Source organism: Echinococcus granulosus (genome assembly GCF_000524195.1).
Source record: "Echinococcus granulosus chromosome Unknown EG_S00041, whole genome shotgun sequence".
Lineage (NCBI taxonomy): Eukaryota > Metazoa > Platyhelminthes > Cestoda > Cyclophyllidea > Taeniidae > Echinococcus > Echinococcus granulosus.
Window position 1 is genome coordinate 386,977 of NW_020170421.1, and position 21,447 is coordinate 408,423.

A 21,447-nucleotide genomic window follows, 5' to 3' on the forward strand; every position below is an offset into this window, starting at 1 on the left:
GTGTGTGTGTGTGTGTGTGTGTGTTCATAGATGGCACCGCTGCATGCATTCCCGCATGCATACGAGTCTTACATGAGTTTGCTCCCGCGTGGGCCTTAGGGTGTCCTGGCAGCTGAAAGCAAATATTGACGGCCTTGTGTCTACATTTCCTACCATCAGTCTATGGGTGGAGGAGATCGTATGCACTTTTCACCTAGACAGAATGTGCTACCTCCCTCTCTCTGGAATGTTGAGCCAAAAGGAATTGTGTAGCAGTTGTTCTACATGTATCGGTATTTTAGAACCGGACATTTGGCAAGCATCTGAGAATAAACGCATCCTGTTAAGTAAGGTTTATAATCTCACTCTTTAGTAATTTTTAATTTAGTAAACCATACTTACCGTCCAATAGCAATTTTTAGTTGTACTTAGAAGGTACCAATATAAGCATTGCTGTACGAAAATGATTTTGTTAAGGTGTAGCACCCCGCGACTTCCCTAAAGACGAAAAAAGAGGTGATACTAAGTAGAATGTATATTGCCGACATGCACAATGGATGGGGGATTACCCACCTGGCTAGTCGGACATGGCGCCCAGCAGAAGTGCAGAAGCGGAGTCTTAAGCGTCTTCGAAACCAAAACTTAATACCAATTAGTCAGATGAGGCAGATTTCAGTATGGGTGAATTCCGCCTTTAATACCTTATCTGGAAATGGTCGAGTGGGCTTTCATTAATGCGCGTTTCGATTCTTACCACCCAGAGATCATTCAATAATTACGTCCAGCTTTCCCAGCAATTCTGACTGATACTGTTGTCGGCTTTGCTTTAGACGTATTTTGAGTCAATATGCTCAGATAAATATAATTTAACTTCTCAAATCTTCTAGGCTCGGCTTTTTTCAAGTATTTCTCGCAACAGTTATAATAACTAGTCATCATGGAAGTGCTTCATGCAGAGTACAATACAGTATTGAGTTTTCTATAGGCGAATAATAATGATATTATTTGACGACTGTTTAGCGAGGAGCAGAAACAATTTCGCCTCCTTTACATTTGAAGGCACAGTGTTTCGTGTGATTCATGGCTTTACGTGGAGCTAACCCAATTGCCTACTTCGTTGTCATTCCACGCATTCTACAGAATTCCGACTTCACTCAGCGTTTTGGAAATTATATGGCTTAATAATTTAGGTTTATTCGTGCGATGCATTGAGAAGAACCGGCTAGAGGTTCGTTATCCAAAGTAGATTTACCTGCTGTCTTGGACCAAAACCCATAGCTCGAGCTGGTCTGAAAGAGTAGAGAATTTTGTCAATGCAGCCCCCATTGTAGCATATAGCAGTGAAATGATTTGACCGCATAGACAGTTCCGTCTCTACAGGTCCTCCGACAATATCAATACTCTCCCAACCCTCCTATGGGTTAATTAAGGGCTTTCCTTTACAATGGTACCCGTTCTTACGGTTTTGTTTCAAATTCTGCACCCTACTACTAGTGTGTGTCTTGCAAGTTAATTAACCTTATTTAATCGTCTTTCTTTATCAGTAACCCTGTATCAACTCCCTATTTTATTGTTGTTGTCGTTATCTCCTCTGCTTTTATTATTGAAGTCCATTTAAAAATGGATGACTTTATCCGAAAATTCGCACCTAATACTCTTTTAATACATAGTAAAGGCTAAATTTTTGCAGAGAAAGTTTAGATTTCACCTAGCATGGATAGTGTATTACGGGCACGTTTGATACCTGACTTTTAATAAACCCAACCATTTCTTCCCCATTGCATATTTTGATACCTTAAATGAGGCATCTAAAGCCATGTACATTGCTTAAGAGTATTCTGGTGCCTCAAGACTTCCCTGAATACGATTCAAGGCATAAATCAGGGGCAGAATATGCATTATCAACGTACAGAGGAACTGGGGGTGACTGGTATGGCCCGGGGCCTGTGCCTCCCCCAGCAAATGTACAATCAGGAAGCCTTAAGTGCCCGCAAAACCAAGAGAGTTGAGCAATTAATCGAAATATTACACAGCCATCTACCTCCTTATGAGCGTTGTCCGCAGCCCTACATTTGGTACCTTCAATGTCGGCCATTATACCGTAGTAGCACAGTGATGAAAATAAGTCACGAACCAACCGCGTGCGACTGACAATTCTACTGAATTTGGAGTTCTATCTTGTTTGGGAACTGTATTGGGGTTGGAAAATGTGCAGACTACCATGTATGTTTATGCTGGTCCCAAAAACACTGGCCCAAAACCACCCAGTAGGGACAAGGTTAGAATAGTTTCGTGGGGGTGGGGTCACGCGTCTGTTTCTTCTTTCCACTTCGTTCTCACTCCAGTGCTGCCCAGCCATATCTTTCTGTATGGGTTCCATCCAGTTAGTGGGAGGTGGAGGAGGCATTCCCTGTTCACTTCATTAACATTTTCATACAGGTGCCGTAGACAGTTGGTTTACGTCTAGTGTAGCTCCATTTGTTAACAGCATTCTTGCAGGACGGAAGACTGAAGTAGTTGACGAAGGTGAAAGTCCTTATCAGCCAATCTGTCGAGCCGTCACAGATTCTCCCTTTCGCACCATGTATCCTTCTTCCATCTTGTTAATGTTTAACTGTCAGTAATAGAAATCAGGGTAGCTGTCGTTTGGGATCGGGCTTATCTTTCGCTGCCGCCAAGGAAGATTTGATAATAAAGCGAAATACGTAATGCCAAAATTACATAGGAGATGGAGGCTACTGGCATGGTCCGGAGACCCTGTCGCCCGGGGGACATATAATCGCGGGACCTTCAGCGTCCACAAAACCAAAACGAAGAGTTAGGCAAATCATCAAAGTATGAAGATGCATTCTGTTACACGAATGTTGTATAGGGAACTGCTGACAGGATTTCGCCTCTTAGTCATTTTTGCACAAAAATCCCAAGTCTTTGAACTTTTGCCCACGGAAACACATTCTGCAGACATGATTTACTGCCATCGAAAATAATGTCATTTGCAGGTCTTGTTTATTACTTGGGCAAAATTTAAAAACACAAATCTTTTTTCGTTACCTTAGGGAAAATTGTGCAAAAAACTGTTTGATATCTCAAAGATTGCATTAGCAGGAAATATGAATGTAGCTAATAGTTTCAAATTTTCACTGTGCCAAAAGACTCACTTTTTGCTGCGATTCTTCATTATTCAAGCCATGCAACAGTCAGTTCTCTATAATGCCAGCTTATTATATCTGTTCATTGGAATGTACTATAACCATTTAGTTGTTTGTTTGCATCTTTACTTTGGTTTCGGGGTCATTAAAGACTTTGTGCTTGTATTTTCGCTGATCGGCATGACCTTTGCACTATGTCAGTAGCCCTCCCCCCAGCCCCTCTCCACGCCGCCAAAACAATTTCCCCCTTCCCAAGAGTATTATGGCTTTTTTCGTCTTTAGGAAAGTCCAGGACCGCTACAACACAATAAAGTCTTAGGTTAGGAATGGAAAATTCCTTGCATATTATGCGGATAGGCCTGCTAAGGTAAGTATAATGTCACTGTGTTAAGATGCGCGATAATCCTTCTTCATGGCCTAGAATGAAGGCGTTTGAGGAAATCGCTAAATCACTTTTAGAAGTTCTTTTTATTGCAGCATTGCAATGAAACCTTAGACAAGCAATTCTTTTGTATAGGAGATCAGTTTCTACAGTACCGATGCTGGTCCTTGTCATTCCGGAAAAAGAAATACGGCATATTAGAGGAGAAGGTTTATTGTTGACACAAAAGGGCTGTTGAACTGTAATGACATAAATGAGGAGCTATAACTCGAGGGCAACAACTAAAAACATGGCGAGGTGGCAGAATCTAGATATCCAAACGTGCAACTTACGCAAATGGCAATCTGTGATACACCTTATATAGATCAGTCAAACGTTGTCATTAACAAGCTTCGTGGCAGGACATTCATCTCTTTGGGTGCTCTAATGTAGGCCTCCCACTCTAAGGATATGAGCAATGCCAAGTTACTCCTCCACAGTAAACACAACTTAGTCACTACTTGGCCATTCTTTGATTAGGATCAAAGGTCAATCTACAGCTAATTCCTGCCTTATCGAATGTTAGCAAGACAGTGTTTAGCAAACGTTAAGGCTGTCGGTGTACCATGGCGTTTTAGATAACGAGTGTTGTCATAATGGTGACTGCTTACAGCGATGTGTCCGCCTTATTTATTGCAACAAGAAGAGTGCCCAGAGCATTCATTCGTGTCATTCAGACTGTCAATTTTACATTCATGACGGGAAGATTCCTTTTCACTGGAAACACAAGGCTGTCGTTTAGCTACTAATCCACTTCTTTACTTCTTATCCGTGGGCAATTTCGCATTTTTGTCAAAATTATTTCCGACGCAGGCACTTCCAAGCCAATATAAGGTAAACCTTTGTGTCGAAAAATGTCTCCTTTTTCACCGCAGAATGTCACTTTGTGAAAGGATGGGCAGTGGGAATGGTTGAGGACGTTATATTTTACCCAGTCTAAATGACCTTTAAGTTGATTATCAGGAGACACATTCTAGTGTATTGTGAATTTTGGTATTACAGACTTGCAATGTGTAGCATGGAAGTATTCAACCCGGTTTATGCTCGTTAAGCCTTTCAAAACTGAGACAAATGCCATCTTATGAGAGCTAATAGTAAACATGTAGGACCACTGGGTTTAAGAAAACTGTTAATCTGTGTGTTTTTAAGATGGACGCTTGCAAATTTGTTGGTGAATCGTACGCTTAAAACACATCAAGAAGCAATCAACGCATTATCCTAGATCATCCCTTTTCTGGAAATGATAAACATGTGGCAAACTACTAAGGCGCCCCCAACGAAATTGCCTGGTTATCCATGTGGTTTCAATGTGAGTTACCGTAGTCTGTGTCTCCAATCTCCAGATGCCGACTCCAACCCATATCGAAGTCCCATGTGTTCCATATGGCCAAGGTCCTGTAAGCTGAGGCACTTCTGCTTCCAATAACGTAGCTGATACCAAGATCCGGACCAGGTTTAGTCTTTAAACTGATGTGTCTCTATGGTTCAATTATTAAACACTTTCTGTGTAATTTTCTTATGATAGGAAAATTCTGAATTAATGCAAAATCTTCTAGTTGATCACCATTTATTACCTTCATATCGTGACAGCGAAAAAGTTCCAGTGTCACTTCTTCTCTGATCCTTAAATTTTGCATCAAGCTAATGTGTTTGACCTAAAGTTCATTCAGCGAGGGTTATCATTGCCCTTGGCTCTTTCAAATAACCATCGTGACCTCGTTAAGCTCCGACATTTGGACCGTCACCCTTGGCTAAAACATTTAACGCATTCCCTTAACTCTATATTACCGCTTGACCTTCCTCCTCTGCAATTAAGACGTCAGTGAACCACTTCATTAGTAGTTTAGTAAACGCTTCCTCTAGTGGAAGAAATGTTTGAGCAATTCACACTCTACTTAGGTTGCCCAATATGCAAGTGGATTTTAGATTTTACCGTTCAGAACTAACTTCGACTTCATTTACCTAAAATCTACTTCTTCGACGCTCTTTTTAGAATTTTGTTAACTGGATAACAGATTGATTCCTTACTAACTCAATACGCCTTTGCTATATCCTGTCCTGTTGGCATTTGTGTATTTTTCAGTAGTAAAGCCACTTCTTTAGGTCCGACCTGATCGTTGATTCTGGAGGGAAGCCTAAGTCGCTGCGATGGCAAAGAGCCAGTGGGAAATTATCCTCGACCTTGGAATTCCAATCGCCCACCCGTCAGGATGCCAGGAATTCTTCCTCCCTAAATGCATGCCCTCTCCCTGTCCCTCCCCTCCCCCCACCCAACGTGTGGATAACTGTGTCATCCTGTTTTGCTAGCTGATTCAAAATTTTTCGCATCATTTAAAGTGAGAGATGGAAGGACAAGGTTTTCCGTTAAATGGTTTTGATTCCTTGCATACTCCCCATTAGTTGTGGATATTGCTAACGTCCTTACTTCGGAAGTTACGATTGTCTTGATAAGTGATCCTCGAAGGTAAATTGTTAATGAGTTTTCCCAGTTAATAAATCCTATTTAGACCCCTTACTATCTTAATAAGTGCGCAATCCAGACCAATGTTTTGTGTCATAAGTGGAATGAACCGAGTATTGATATGAAGATAATGAGGAGAACCGTAGTAGCATGACTCTCCTTCGTTTGTTACCTAAATTTTTCAAAAATAGAAGAGGTTTTTTATATGGATAGTCCTAATGAGGACATTTCTACTCACAAATAGGAACGCCTGGATATTTTGGACACCAATTCTACCCGTTAAAGAAGGTTTTTAGAAAGAGCCTCACAAAAGTTTTAGCTGAGCTTTGCATAAATCTTGAACTATTCAAAATTTGAATTCCTACATATTTGGGTTTTTATGTAATATTGTATTTAACAGAGACTAAAAGTTATTTAAATGGGGATTACCAAGATTTAAAATCTCTTTCTAGGTGTCAAAGTACTGGGGCCTGGGAATGTGGACAGCGGTGTGATTTGAAGCTCCGTGGGCACAAGACCCCAACACGCATTCAGGTTCACTTTACAAGCCTTTTTTTAACAAGACGTAAGACCTTACCATGTCCATAACTCGTGACCAATGAGAATGGCGCTAGGTAAGTGCTTATAGATGGAAAAGGCAGCTAAGAAAAAAATTCACTAAATAAGTAATTATTAATATGTGCTCAAAATATCGGAAATTGGGCAAATATCTTTAAGCATAAATGTAAAGATGTATGTGTTAAGTTTCATTGCTTAACTCTTCACTCCAGTCACGCTGGAACTAAAGGGCACAACCATTAAACGTTTGTCCGGCTGCATGACCTATGGGCTTATGGCCATGCCAGTTGCCTCCTCCCACCCCATCTGTACTTTGGCAATACATTTTCTGCCCTAGTATTATGCCTGCTTTGGCCCTTAGGGAAGTCTTAGGGTATGGTAATAGTGGCAGTGGAAAGTGAATCCTAAAAAACACCTACCCTGATTTTCTTATCTAAATACTAAACTTAAATGTGACGGAAGGAGCACGTACGTTGAGGATGGGGAAAATTGTGATGACCCACAACAGAAGGTTGAAAATGACATCCACGCTCGACAACTACCACAGTCCCGTGCTCTGAAGGAAAGTTACTGATAACTGAAAAGACACCAACCGAAGCCGTAAACCACAGGGACATTTTCTTTACGGAGCTGTTTACCGTAACTGCATAAAGATGTTATTGAAGTGAGCATACGACACCTCCTCCTCCTTCCTCTAGCTCAACGAAACAGATAAATGTGGCTGGGCAGCACTGAAGTGAAAGTAAAGTGGCAAGGAGGAAAAGATGCGGAATCTTTCACCCACAAAACCATTTAAATCTCGTTCTCTATTAAATGGCTGCTTTTATGGCAGTCTTCTTACTGCTAGTGATGGACATGCCTCATGGCCAACATATTTTCCCTTCCATCAATGCAGCCGTCAAATAGGTAAAACCTCAAATCCAGTGAAAATGTCAAGACGGGTCAGTAACATTGTAGTCGAATACTCTTTCAGTCGCAAAGGAATTCAACGACTGGCGCGGTTGATTTTTGCGTGTCTTTACCTCCAGCACCGACTGTGTTGTGATGGTCCACTCGGAAGGCTTTCTAAGGATAGCGCCGGGGATGGCCCTTAAAAGGAGAGAGAGTCTGTAATGGCACAACTATTTTTTAATTCCTAGTTTTGGTTTTGCTGGCACCTAATGTTCCGCTCTTGTACTGCCTCTAAACGGCATGGAATCTAGGCTATGCCAGTAGCCTCCAGCCCTTCATTACGTCGGTAGTACATATTCTGCTCAAGTATTATGCCTTCTTTTGTCTTTAGGAAAGTCGGGTGAAGCTACAATACTTCTTGGACCAATCTTCACTTTTACTAACCACGAAAAATACTTTTTAACAAGTCGTTTTCGTGCCTCCTCATTGAACGTATTCATGCGCAAAACACGTTTTAATTTCTCCCCCCGAATAAGGCTTGGTTTAGTAATAAAGCATAAATAGAAATCACATACAGAATTGAAGTAGTTTTCCGAAAAATTAACTAAAATGGTGTTTTCGAGAGATAGTAAGGTGACAAAGTTTGCGGACTTAAGCCAATTACCACAGCACTTGAATTGTTGAACAAAGAACGATAAGGCAAAATGTTTATGTCACTCTCCTCACGAGAAAGTGTATACATAAAAATTAACCAAACTTTACTTACGAATTATTTCTGCTACTAAGTTCTGGAGATTTTTTACTAATAAGCAACTATAGAGGTAATTCAGATTTTTGTGCTCCTATTGCAAGAAAAGAGAAGAGACTCTAACTGACTTTAGTATAAGAAAAGGCTTCGACAAATTCCGACGAAAAATCGTCTTGGCGAAAAAAAGGAAGCCTAACCTATTTCATATTGATAAAGAACTATTGAGGCTTCAACGCACTTACACCAGAAGAGTTCGAACCCACACCAATTGTAAAAAGTTACGTTCATAAATCCACATTGCTTCACAATTAAAATTTTGCCTTCTTCTTGGGGCAAAATAAAGTATCATAGCACACCCTTCGTTATGGGTTCTTGTGCGACTAGCCTACGGGAAACAAATTAAGGTTGTTTATCTTTTCTTTCACACGAATGCGCAACCCCTTCCGCCCTGATTCATCATTCGTTTGTAGGGCAATGTCCACCAAGAGGTCCCAAAATTCACGAGTTTTCTCCTTACTTCTTCACCCACCTTATAAGTGTGTACGGTTAAGGGATTAGCAGAAGGCCTTCTCTACGACCTATTTATGCTATGGGATACCGTTTTATTGTCAGTTTTAACTAATGAGTAACCCTCAGTTTCGCCATAGTAAAACAGTTGCGTAGTTATTGGCTAAAAATCTATGGCGAATCTTAACACAGGTGAGCTTATGTAGTTCTAGTTGTCATCATAGAACCATAAAGTGGGTCCCTAGGATCCTTTAGACCCCACAAGTTCTTAACTCGTATATTCACTGATATAATTCACGTTTCGGGACTCATGAAATGGTGAGTATGCCACTTCTGTACAGTCAGTAATACCATAATTACGTACTGGTATTGCGAAACCATTCGAAGGGCGTAAAAAGTGTAACTTTAATACCCTGATTGTTTGTCCAACTCTCCATTTCGGTCGCTAGAGCATTTGAGGCATCAACATTGTACTTCCACTCAGTGCCATGGCCTTTGAACCATGCCAGTAGCACCCACCCCTCCTCTACATCGGCAAAGCGTTTTCTGTCTTCTTTCGTCTTCAGGGAAGGCCAAGGCTGCTACATCGGTGGCAGTGGAAGGTGAACCCAGTCCCAAAGGAAAGCCACCCTGGTTGCTATAACTGGGCGCTAAACCTTAATGTGACGGAAGAAGATCACATGCTGCTAATGGGAAAACCTGTGACGGCCTTAATGCAAAGTCCAAAAATGACGTCTACCTCCGGCAAATACAACAGTGGAAACAGTGCTAACAACTGAAGTGACACAAGCCGTGGCCCAGAGCCATCTTAACAAATACATTATGGAGCATCCACGATACCTGTGTGAAGATGCCAATGAAATGAACAGGCAACACCTCTTCCACCTCTCTACTAGCTAGAGAGAGCCTAGACAGTAGATATGGTTCTACAGCACTGAAGTGGAAGCAAAGTGGCAAGGTGAAACAGGAGTGGTATCGTATCTTCTTGATTCCATTTTAGGTCCCATTTCTCGGTAAAAGACTCGTCTTTTAGGCAATGATGGACATACGCGATGGTCAACACATTCCCCCTTCCCCCAACATAGTTTCCAAAAAGGACGACCACTGTAGTTGATGCTATGGATGAGAAAAATTCCACTGAATAAATAATGATTCAAATGCAGCCAAAATATTAAAAATTGAGCATATTTCAGTAAATATAATTATAAAGACGTAGGCCATTGCCATTTTTACTTTCCCAGAAAAAAGTACATCTATAAAATAGCTTTCCTCGTTGACAGTTTGACAGGTTAGGGGGGATGAATAATGCATTCAACTTTAGCGGAACAGAGTCCTCTGCATACGATTTAGGCGTTTCTTGGGCCAGTAGAGTAGATGAGGACACGAAGGATGTTCCATTTAACATCCCTGCTACCCAAAATAAATTGCGTAAATTCAGTAGTTGAAAGGTAGACAAGGGTTAAGCAAACCTAGTCACTGTTAAGTGCCTTTCAGGACAGGAGATGGAGCGTATCTCTCGTTTATACAATACCTCGTTTACATGAAATAGTGGAGTTTAAATTGTACAAGAAATGGATAATGTTCATTGGAATAATATTAAGAAAAAAGATTTGTTTGTTGAAAACTTCACCATACTTCCCTAATGGTGTTTGAACGATTCGATGTTGCTTACGTTGTAGGTTTTTCTTTAAATCTATTCTTACCTGATCTACCCCCTTAAATGTTTATTTTTTTAAATAGTTTTAAAAGTGCTTAAATCTCCGTGAGGGATATGTAACATGCATAAACCTTAACATCGCCTTTTCATAGGAAATATCAAGGTTTTGTTAAAATCGGGACCCTCAGACAAATCTCCCTCTCGTCCTTAAAATTATCGCACATTTACTTCGCATTTTGACCTAATCTTTTAATTAATTTCATTGTTTTATGCCAAGTTAATTAACTGACTTTATTTACACTAACTTATAAACGCTTTTAAGTTCCTGTTAATGAGGCATGTAAATGAGCCTTAAGAACCAGGCTTTCGCCATCCCACTTTACTAGTGACAGCATCTGGCAGGTTGATCCATGTGCCAGCTGTTCCTCATCTGGAACGAGTTTCCCTAACCACATGCCCTCCATAGCTGATCGAGATCAAAGAAATGACTGACTTTTTTGGTGCTGGGCGGCAAATTACCAGAGCATTCTGTCCTTCTTTGAGGCCTCTTTGCATCAAGGTATACTGCTTCATGCCCCGAAGAGTAGCAGTAATTTCGGAGGGGGGATTGGGGAAAGAGGGGAAAATTAAGCGGACTTTTTGCCCAATTATTAGAGATTACCTTAAGTGCGCGGCTAATTTCAATGCTGTACTTTTCGTGCCAGCTAACTAGTCAACTGTAAATGCATTCATTTGGAGTAAATCGGTCCATTCTCTCCTCTTGGCACCATAAAAGTTGTTACATCTTATACTTCACTTCTATTTGGCCGCAACAACTTCAACCCGAATAGGTGTCATTGTCACTACGACTGTTAGCTTCTTTTACCACCTTCCACTGCTTTAATTGCTAAAAATATGGCACTCAACAAGTTTCACTACCAGTACAAGGGATTATTTCCCCTTTGAATGCAATTCTTTTGTTTTCATTGTGTAATCCCCAAAAAGTTACAGAAAGTCCTACTTCAAGTGAAGTTGACAGCAGCAGCAGCAGCAAGCGTAGTTTAACGTTCTTTAAGGTGGAAAAACGACGCGGATTGAGGTCAGTGGATGAATAAGCAAAAGTGCCGCATAAGCAAAATGAAACACAGTTACATCCTGCTTCTAAATGTAACATTACAAGCCCTCTTCATACAGTCGCAGCAAGTGTGATTTAGGTTAGAATGGAGGGAATGGTGCTTTAGACGCCAAGTACGTAGGTCATCTTAATGTACGTACACTTCATTTGATGGTCCACTTCGATCGCCAACTCCCAAAGGCCAACCCTCCCGGTCGACCGTTTTTAGAAGCCATCTGCATGCATGCTAGAAATAATGGCATTTAAGGGGCTGGGGGGCATCCCTCCGAAGTGCTATATAACACAGTGATGGCACTGGGTGGGTGTGCAAGTGTGTATACTCGGGTCTTTCGCGCACAGCCATTGGGTGACCAATGGGCGACGAGCTACCCATCGATTGCCCCGCGGTGTCACGGTTGTGCATGCCGGAACGCGCAGCAGCGCTGCGCGGTGTGATCGTGGGTGCGGTTTTATCGATTGGCAGTAGAACGGGCAGTGTTTTGGAGCGATTGGCCAATGGGAGAGGAACGCCGGTTTCTGATAAACTCTAGTATTGGCCCAGCTAACGGGCAGATTGTACGCGTTCGGGCAAACAGGCAGACGTGCACGCCACCACACTTCATCCAGGACTCGTTCTCGCTCTCCAACTTTTGCTCCCTCTGCAACGGTTTGTGCTCTTCCACTAGACTCGAACCGTGTATCACTTTCGAATTATCCCTGTGACTGCTTCAACTGGAAAAGGAGTTTTCTAAGCGGTCGCAGTGAATTGAGAATTTGGTGCCTTTTCTGATTTTCGAATCTACTCCACGCACACAACTGATCTGTTGCGCATTTGCGCTGATACACCACAAAAACGGGACCTATTAGAGACGAAGATATGTCTGAATCACACGTCAAGATTTCTCGCACCATCATACGTGGAACTTCTCCAAGTACTGTGCGACTTGAGGTACGACATTACCACATCTTTCATCTCACACATACTTGTGCTTTAAAAATCCTTTGCGCACTAACCGACTTTAAACGCAAGATAACGGCACCTTAATTCCACGTGTCTAGCAGCTCGTTTTCTTCGTGATTTTGGATACTCAGAATAATAACTAGTCTGGCAATGTGAAATAATGACAACCAAATGTAGACAACATGGGATTATGGACACCCAACCGGCCTAATTACCGATTAGTTACTGCCATTCCGACCTAACGCAACGCATTATTTATAACCACTTTATTCTAAAAACGAAATCAAATCGCCTGATCCGAGAGACCAAATTTATTTCGTTTACTATTCTTAAGAGCCACAAGATCTCACAGTAGCCGGTAACACAAGGCTCCAAAATGTGTAATAAAACTTGGGAGTGATGATTTTATGGTACAATATGCCGAGTTTATTCCACTCTTTTTCCTTAAGAGTCGCGTACGAGAATTGGAGGACTTGCTCGATCTCGAACGAGATGCACGTGTCCGGGTATGAACTTTCGCTTGTCATTGATAGTTTTACTGGGATTTGGTTACATGTGATATGAACGGGTCCGGAAAGCCATCAAAAAATTCACGACCTACCCCCATATTTTTTACCGTGGCTTCAAGATACCATCCACTTGGCTTTTTATGCGAATAAATGGACACTGATAGGCTTTAGCAAGTATACATTACCTTTGGAATAAGCACTAGTAGACAGGCATAAGCTCGTGCTTGGTGGCACATCGAATTCATTTATTTTTTTCTCCTCCAAGTCTGAACGCAATGCCAACGAGCTGAGTATTCAGTTGGACACCATGACTGAGCGCCTTGACGAGTTGAGTGGTACTTCCTCTCAGACTGTAAGTTGGGCGAATTAAAAGTTTTAAAACAAAAATTCATGTAATATGTGATATCCCATTTATTTGATCATAACTTAGTATAAACCAAGTTTCAAGGTCGTTTAGCTGTTAGTAGTACTAAGTTAAATCCAATGCCTTGTTTGGGTGAGCAAAAGGCCTGTACTTAGTTTTGCAACATTTGCCTCAGTCCAGGCAGCTAATATGAATGCCTGCGCATACGGGACAGCCTATGAAAGTGCGCATGATCAAACACTGCCACATTCGGGCGAGTTTTGCACGATGTTGTGTGCACTGCCAAAACATCCATAAAGGTGGAAATGTTTTCAGACACACAGGATGGGCTGATTATTAGGAGCACGATGGGTGCAGATGTGCATCTTGGAAATTCATTGACGAGGGAATTAGGTGTGGACTCGGTGGGTGACCTGAATATATGGAAAATAGTTACCATGGGCAGTCCTTGCTAGCTTCTTAGGGATTGGAATAAGAATGGGGTTCTAGAACTGATCAAATTACTTTGTTTAGTCTTTGTTAAGTCCAGAATTTCAGATTGCTTTGAACTCATTATCTTCCAGTCTTGGTAATACCTCTACAAGTATGTCAGAGCGTTGAAATTGAAATTGGACGTGGTAATTCGGAGCAGTAGGGGGGATCCTGTCCAATCTATCCTACCGACATTTTACTAAAGTTCCACTCGCAATGTGAGGATGAGGTTCTTCATTTTGAGCCTTGTCCTTCCAGTGATAGATCAATGGATAGGCTGTAAGCTATGTAGAAAGCGTTCTCTGAACCTGTTTTTTTCCTCCAATGTCCTGCAGCAAGATGCCATTCGCCGTAAGGATATGGAGATTGCGAAGCTGCGTAAGGATCTGGAGAACGCCAACGCTGCTTTTGAAACTGCCGAGGCCACTCTGCGCCGCAAGCACAACACCATGATCTCCGAGATCTCCAGCGAAGTTGAGAATCTTCAGAAGCAGAAGGGCAGGTAAGCCTTTCTTTCCACTCCCTGCCAGGGATCCTTCAAGGCAGTAACCAAGAATTTTGATCTATGAAAGCGATGTGGGCTCACATCCTGGAGTTGAGCGAGTTGGGGCTTAATCTCTAGCATTAATTTGTCCATTCATCATCCAGAAGCTGCAGTGAAAGTATTGCTGACTATTCGCAAATGCGCTGAACGATGTTTTTTAAGGTTTCCGAGTGTTTTTGAAGATATAAAACCCACTAATCCGGAAGGAGCTCTAACACTAATGTGTAATGGGGCTGAGGGGCCACTGACATGGGTAGTGTTAACAGAACTACACGCTACCGGGGTAGAGATGGGGAATTTCTGCGTAGCCAGATATGAAACGGGACATGAATTACTACAGCTGGTAAATTCTGATTTTTTTAGGGCGGAGAAGGACAAGAGCCAACTCATGCTTGAAATCGACAACGTTCTTGGTCAACTTGATGGTGCCCTTAAGGCCAAGGTAATTTTCCTTCCTTTTGTGTAAAATTTTCCTCTTGAACGAAAGTAAGTCGATCTCAAGGTACCATTTAATTCCTCTTTAATTAAACAGAAAGCATAGCCAAACCCACTTCTAATGCTACTGTAATTCATGGTGAAAAGTACAACTGTAGTTAATGGGTATTATGGCGCCAATTCGTCTTTCAAGGCGTTGAACGAGTTTGGAAGTAGCTTCATCATCAGCGTCTTGAATGATCAGGGGAATAGTAACGGAATTTCATGCCGCACAAGTGAAACTGAAACAAGTCAATATTTAAACAACTGTTGTTTTGCATATCAATTCAGAAATTTCTACAACTAAAGACCTAAAGCTGAAGAATGCAAGATTCAGGAGTCTGACCTTTGCGGGTACTATTTCGCCCGTTGTATTACTGCTTAAACAGATTTGATGCACTGCTATTGTTGGCACCTCGGTTTTAGGCCTCGGCGGAGAGCAAATTGGAGGGCTTGGATAGTCAGCTAACGCGCTTGAAGGCGCTGACCGACGATCTTCAACGCCAAATGGCCGACGTTAATTCGGCTAAGTCGCGTTTAGCCGCAGAAAACTTCGAATTGGTTCGTGTGAACCAGGAGTACGAGGCACAAGTTGTCAACTTCTCCAAGACAAAGTCTGTCCTCGAAGGCCAGCTTGACGATCTTAAACGCGCCATGGATGAGGATGCACGCGTAATTGGCAGTCCATACGTTGACATTTGAAAATTACGATTCACATCCTTCTATTGTCTTGCTTGGTCCTGTAGAATCGTCTAAACCTTCAAACCCAGTTGTCGAGTCTACAAATGGACTATGATAATCTGCAAGCACGCTACGAGGAGGAAGCCGAGGCAGCTGGAAATCTGCGCAACCAAGTCGCCAAATTCAACGCTGATATGGCTGCCCTTAAGACTCGTTTGGAGAGAGAACTCATGGCCAAGACTGAGGAGTTTGAAGAGCTTAAGTAAGTGCCTCTTCATTTTTCTTCCTCTCTTGCCTAACTTTGTACTCACTTTCTTCTGGTAATTGAAAATAGCTTGAAGATAATTTTCAGCGCTACCTCCTTGTAGACGCAAGCTGACTGTTCGCATTACTGAATTGGAGGATATTGCTGAACATGAGCGCACTCGTGCCAACAATCTTGAGAAGACCAAAGTTAAGCTGACAATTGAAATCAAGGATCTACAGGCCGAGAACGAGGCGGTAGGTTTCCATAAAGCCATTTGAAATGGATTGAAATCTTAAAGAAACAATTGCAAAAACCTTAATTCACTAGGTGAATTAAATATAAGCTTACAGGGTTTTTTGCTTTTGACATAGTATAATTGCGCGGTAAGCGTTGCAAGTAGTGTTAGGCTTGAATTGTTTCCTCTTATAAGGCCTCGATTCTATGATTCTAATCTTGCCTACTTTTTTCGACCTGAAAATCCCTCAACAGCTGGCAGCAGAGAATGGAGAGTTGACGCATCGGGCGAAGCAGGCGGAGAATCTGGCCAATGAACTGCAGCGTCGAGTAGACGAGATGACGGTGGAAATCAACACCCTCAACTCGGCCAACAACGCCCTGGAGGGGGACAATATGCGCCTCAAGGGCCAGGTCGGCGACCTCACCGATCGTATTGCCAATCTTGACCGTGAGAATCGCCAACTTGGTGGTACGTTTTGCTCATAAATCGTAATTCTTTGATGGAAATTATGATAGTGAAAAATGCATAACTTTTTGAGATTCCTCTAAATCCATTCCTGTTCACGTTCTCGATCGAAAAAGATCAAGGCAGAGGAGAGAACTCACCCAAAATACTTGTTCAAAGTGTAGACAGGCGAATGGCCAGATCGCATATCCAAGCGTAGAAATGAAGTTATTCTAGTGTTCTCCGTAAAGATCACAGTAATATATTTAGTTTAAAACGAAGATTTAAGGATTGTTGTCCTATTCAGGCATCAAAAAAACCATTGAGGCCACTTAGAGCTTGGGTTGATAATTGTCTCAATATAGAATAACCAAATAACTATCTAGTTTTATACACCTTTTTCCCCTTACAACCGTCTACAGACCAACTGAAGGAGACGAAATCTGCCCTTCGTGATGCGAATCGCCGACTGACCGATCTGGAGGCTCTGCGCAGCCAATTGGAGGCGGAGCGCGACAACCTCGCCTCTGCTCTCCACGACGCCGAGGAGGCATTGAAGGAACTCGAAGTAAAGTACGTCGCCTCGCAGAACGCCCTCAACCACCTCAAGTCCGAGATGGAACAGCGTCTGCGTGAGAAGGATGAGGAATTGGAGAATCTGAGGTCAGTCAGCCTCAAATAATTTACTTTACTGGTATTCAATAAATAGACGTAGGTAAGAGAGTTGTAGTTTGAACTTTACAACGAATTTTGGACTTTTTTGGCTCTTTAAAAAGTTGTTCAGCATTTATGAATATAAGCACGCCAACCGATCCTAAGCCTTAGAAACCAAAAATTGATAATGTGAGTTTGAGTTTTACAATTGAGGTCGTGTGGTGTGCCGTGAATGTTGTAGAAAGAGCACGACTCGCACAATTGAGGAGCTAACCACCACCATCTCAGAGATGGAGGTTCGCTTCAAGTCGGATATGTCTCGTCTGAAGAAGAAGTATGAGGCGACAATCAGCGAGCTGGAGGTGCAACTAGACGTGGCGAACAAGGCGAACGCCAGCCTTAACCGCGAGAACAAAGCCCTGGCCCAACGGGTTCAGGAACTTCAGACTGCTTTGGAGGACGAGCGACGAGCCCGTGAGGCTGCAGAGAGCAACTTGCAGGTAAGCGAGCGCAAGAGAATCGCCCTGACTTCCGAGGTGGAAGAGATTCGCAGCCAACTAGAACTCAGTGACCGCGCTCGCAAGAATGCCGAGTCCGAGCTCAACGATGCCAATGGACGTATCTCGGAGCTCACCATGTCGGTCAACACTCTTACTAATGATAAACGCCGACTCGAAGGTGATATCGGTGTCATGCAAGGCGATCTCGATGAAGCCGTCAATGCGCGCAAGGTATCTCTCATCCTTAGCTATTATGTCATTTGAACTCTTGATAGTAGCTAACCTCAGATGGATCTGTATTCTAAAGGCTGCTGAGGATAGGGCTGACCGCCTGAATGCTGAGGTTCTTCGTCTGGCTGATGAACTGCGACAGGAACAGGAAAATTACAAGCGAGCTGAGACTCTGCGTAAGCAACTTGAGATTGAGATCCGTGAGATCACGGTCAAGTTGGAGGAGGCCGAGGCTTTCGCTACCCGTGAGGGTCGCCGTATGGTTCAAAAGCTCCAGGTTGGATTTCCCCGTCCCGCATCACTTTAAAGCGATGCAAATGATAAATGCCTTTTTTTTCTCTGTAAATATTAGAACCGGGTGAGAGAGCTCGAGGCAGAGCTGGACGGAGAAATTCGTCGTGCCAAAGAGGCCTTTGCCAGCGCACGCAAATATGAGCGGCAATTCAAAGAATTGCAGACACAGAGCGAGGATGATAAGCGCATGATTTTGGAGCTTCAGGACCTGCTAGACAAGACTCAGATCAAGATGAAGGCCTATAAACGTCAGCTTGAGGAACAGGTATAGGGCTTAACCTAGGTTTTAAGGTGTATGAGAGTATAGACTGGTACTAATGCAAGAACTTTATACCTGTGCTATAGGAAGAGGTGTCTCAGTTAACGATGAGCAAGTACCGTAAGGCACAGCAACAGATTGAGGAAGCAGAGCATCGTGCTGACATGGCGGAGAGGACGATCACCATTAAGAGGACCATTGGTGGACCCGGTTCCCGTGCTGTTTCAGTGGTTCGGGAGATAAACAGCGTGTCCCGTGGTAACCGTGCAACCAGTATCATGTAGATGTCCTCAAACGCCAGAACTTGTGACTTCTCCAGCTCTTCATCCAACCCAGCCCCCCTCCCACCCCTACCTCTCCAGACACTTTTCGGTGCTTACATCCGCATACAACAATATACTACTTAAAAGGAGGAGAAGGAGGGGAAAGAAAATGGGACGGAGAGGGAGCATCTCTTGTGCATGCCTTATGCCGTCTCTCTCTACTTTACTCTTCTCAACTCTGCCTCTCCTCCTTTCTTGGTTCAATTTGCGTTTTTCTTCTTACTTCTCTCTCACCTGAAGTGTTCCTGCCGCCACAGATGACTCTAGGGTGTTTTTTCTGCCACTGCTACCACCTAAACAGGAGGCCTCTTGCTTTCGACTGCGCGTTTGCCCCAACTCCTCTCCCTATTTCTGTTCGTGTTTATTTGAACGTCTCTGCTGCCACCACAAACAACTCCTCTGCCACCAACGCTGCCACCACCAGTCTTGAGTTATTATGTTTTATGTACTAGAAATATTTAAAAAAAAAAGTACTGTTCTCCCCTTTGTTTCCACTATGATATGCCATTGGGGCGCGAGTTGTTTGGGTTTCAATGTCTCGCCTCGTAACTGTTTTTACGGAGTAAATGCCCTTATTGTAAGATGGTCAAAAATGTCACTTAATACCGTCAGTGGCTTGGAATATTATTTCTATAATCACCATGGTAGGGAGGTTTATTGTGTATTTTCACTCATTTGATGAAGCGCTGATCCTTGTCTTAATGCAGAAAGCTGTGATTGGCGGAAAGTGGCGGCACTGTCGCGGACTTATTCGTAGTAGCTTTTTCAATGGTGATACCACCGCACCAATTTAATTAAAGTCGCCCGTCCCTTCATTCAATATGTATTTACAGTTGGTGTAAAGTCCCTAATTGAACCTCTTATTTTAAAACTCCAGCGAAATTGATGAACTACCTGATTAACATGCTTGTCAAAAGAATTCCCCAGTATGTCTAAAGTGGCAATCAGTGCTACTGAAGTTGGTTAGTAGCATAAGGCCCACTCAGGAAATAATTGCCAAGCGCCGCTGCTAGAAACGGCCCTTCGACACTTTACTCCACCAACTTCTCATTGACCTCACACACTTTCAAAATGCTCGGCCGTATTCAAGTCTTAGGTTAAATCAAGTGGTCACTGAAGCTTACTACCTTGTGTAAAAAAAACGGGTGTTTTGCTATCGTATTGTCGCCTTTCCTGCCGACCCCCCTCGTGATAGGAAACCTATGCTCCGCCACCGTTTGCTCCTTCCCTAATTGATCATAAGTCTATGAGGATGTACTCTGTCACTTAAAAAATTCAGTAACAGACGCCACTACCCGGAAACCTTCGTATGCTTTGCTTTCGGTTGGAATCACGATGGGATGCGTCTAGCCACACCCTCACTCCAATTCCCACAACTGCAACCTCCCCCCAACGGTCAGGATGATACATTAATAAAATAGTACATTTATTTGAAACCACAGGTATGGGGAAGAGGGGGAGGGAGGCATGATAGAGCGGATGGACATCTGTCAACAGCAAAAGAGCCCAATCAATGCAGAGCGGCCAGCTCTTCAACAACTCGCATCAGGTCATTCACGGTGCAGTCCTTCGTCTCCACGTTCTCGTTAAACTTCGACAGTCCCGCCGTCCCGAAATCCTCCATTGAAGCCTACAGTTTCATTAAAAATAAAAACAGGATTTATCTTACAGGTAAAGATGCGGTTTCAAATTGTCCACTGCATTTCCACGAAAAATCCTACCACTTTCAGCCTAAATTTAGTGCATCCTCATGAATTCGAAAACATTAAAAGGAAACACAGGATAATATTATTTTGGAACAAATTTTCAAAGTTTAGGGGCCCAGGAAAAATAAAGAGGCATTTTAGAAGCCTTCTCACTTACAGGAATTTTCAGTCCCTGAACGACCTTATTCTTATCGTCCAAACTCAGATCAAGAAAGCTCTCAATCAGCTCTCCATCGATGATATTGTGCGCCACTCTAACCGTCCACAGACAATCCTTACAGGAACGCCAGGATTCCTGTGAAAAATTACCCACAGGTACAATTAGTCGGGACAATCGCGACTCCACCTCCTTGAGGAAAGCGAAGAGAATGGGTGAGAGATGCGCCACGAGACCCAAGCATCCCTGCGCCGTGCCGTACATGGTGTGCGTTTCGCCTATTGCTGACCACCTATCCACGCCCAGAGTGTTCATGTTGCCTGTAGAAATGCAAAAAATAAAGAGTGAGAACCCAACATTATTTTTTCCGATTAAAAAGTGAGCATTTACCTCTGACGAAGACGTTGATAGATTCACCAGTATGCATGTAGGCGCAATCCACGAGAGCCTTTCCATCACTTGAAGGGCATCGTGGAAGATCAATAGATTGTGGAGTCGGTGCTTGTAGTGAAACTCCTGGTTGCTCTTCCGAATCTTGTGCCGGCGCTGTTTCTGGCGCTGATGTGCTTGTGCTGGCAGAGCTATTGTCAGCTGCGTCACAAGGGCCAGCAACGTCAGGCGTGTCAGCCATTGGTTTGGGCGTAGAAACAGAGACAGTAACAGGAGTAGGACTGGTGGCGGCCTCTGTGACACGAAGTGACGGAACCACGGGTTCATCGGTATTGCCTGGGAGATTTCGTCCCAACACATGAATATTCCCGTCCGCGTCACCCGAGAGAAAGTGTTCATCGTCGATTATCTCTATTCCACTGGTATACCGCGGGCAATGATGCCTTCCAATCTATGTAGTAACCAAAAATATGCAGTAAGACCAACTGCAGAGCTAATCAAGTTAGATTGACTTTTGATATTAAAGTCCTAAAAAG

At 43.0% G+C, this 21,447-nt stretch overlaps 3 protein-coding genes across 3 annotated transcripts in view; 1 reads left to right on the forward strand and 2 right to left on the reverse strand. All coding sequences in view use genetic code 11, as the record gives it.

The window, feature by feature from the left end:
- Window positions 1-5,027: 5,027 nt before the first annotated feature.
- EGR_05523 (hypothetical protein) lies at window positions 5,028-8,556 on the reverse strand (the record flags this gene model as incomplete). The annotated part of the gene is made up of 6 exons (XM_024494772.1): window positions 5,028-5,190; window positions 6,588-6,651; window positions 7,875-8,063; window positions 8,226-8,301; window positions 8,332-8,404; window positions 8,450-8,556. The coding sequence occupies 6 exons, from the start codon at window positions 8,554-8,556 to the stop codon at window positions 5,028-5,030; spliced, it is 672 nt and encodes a 223-aa protein (XP_024350820.1).
- Window positions 8,557-11,838: 3,282 nt separating this feature from the next.
- Window positions 11,839-18,619, forward strand: EGR_05524 (Paramyosin; the record flags this gene model as incomplete). Its single annotated transcript, XM_024494773.1, has 14 exons — window positions 11,839-11,997; window positions 12,875-12,931; window positions 13,200-13,286; window positions 14,105-14,271; window positions 14,677-14,755; window positions 15,214-15,459; window positions 15,534-15,730; window positions 15,837-15,969; window positions 16,205-16,421; window positions 16,820-17,060; window positions 17,293-17,782; window positions 17,859-18,059; window positions 18,135-18,341; window positions 18,422-18,619. 14 exons carry the CDS (start codon window positions 11,839-11,841, stop codon window positions 18,617-18,619), a joined length of 2,679 nt encoding a protein of 892 aa, XP_024350821.1.
- A 1,549-nt stretch (window positions 18,620-20,168) lies between these two features.
- The window catches only part of EGR_05525 (DNA damage-binding protein), a gene marked incomplete at both ends in the record, with an annotated part of 7,905 nt that continues 6,626 nt past the window's right edge, over window positions 20,169-21,447 (reverse strand). The window contains 3 exons of the mRNA XM_024494774.1: window positions 20,169-20,288; window positions 20,522-20,841; window positions 20,912-21,362. Of these exons, the coding sequence (XP_024350822.1) occupies window positions 20,169-20,288; window positions 20,522-20,841; window positions 20,912-21,362 (891 nt within the window). The remainder of the gene's footprint in view (window positions 20,289-20,521; window positions 20,842-20,911; window positions 21,363-21,447) is intronic.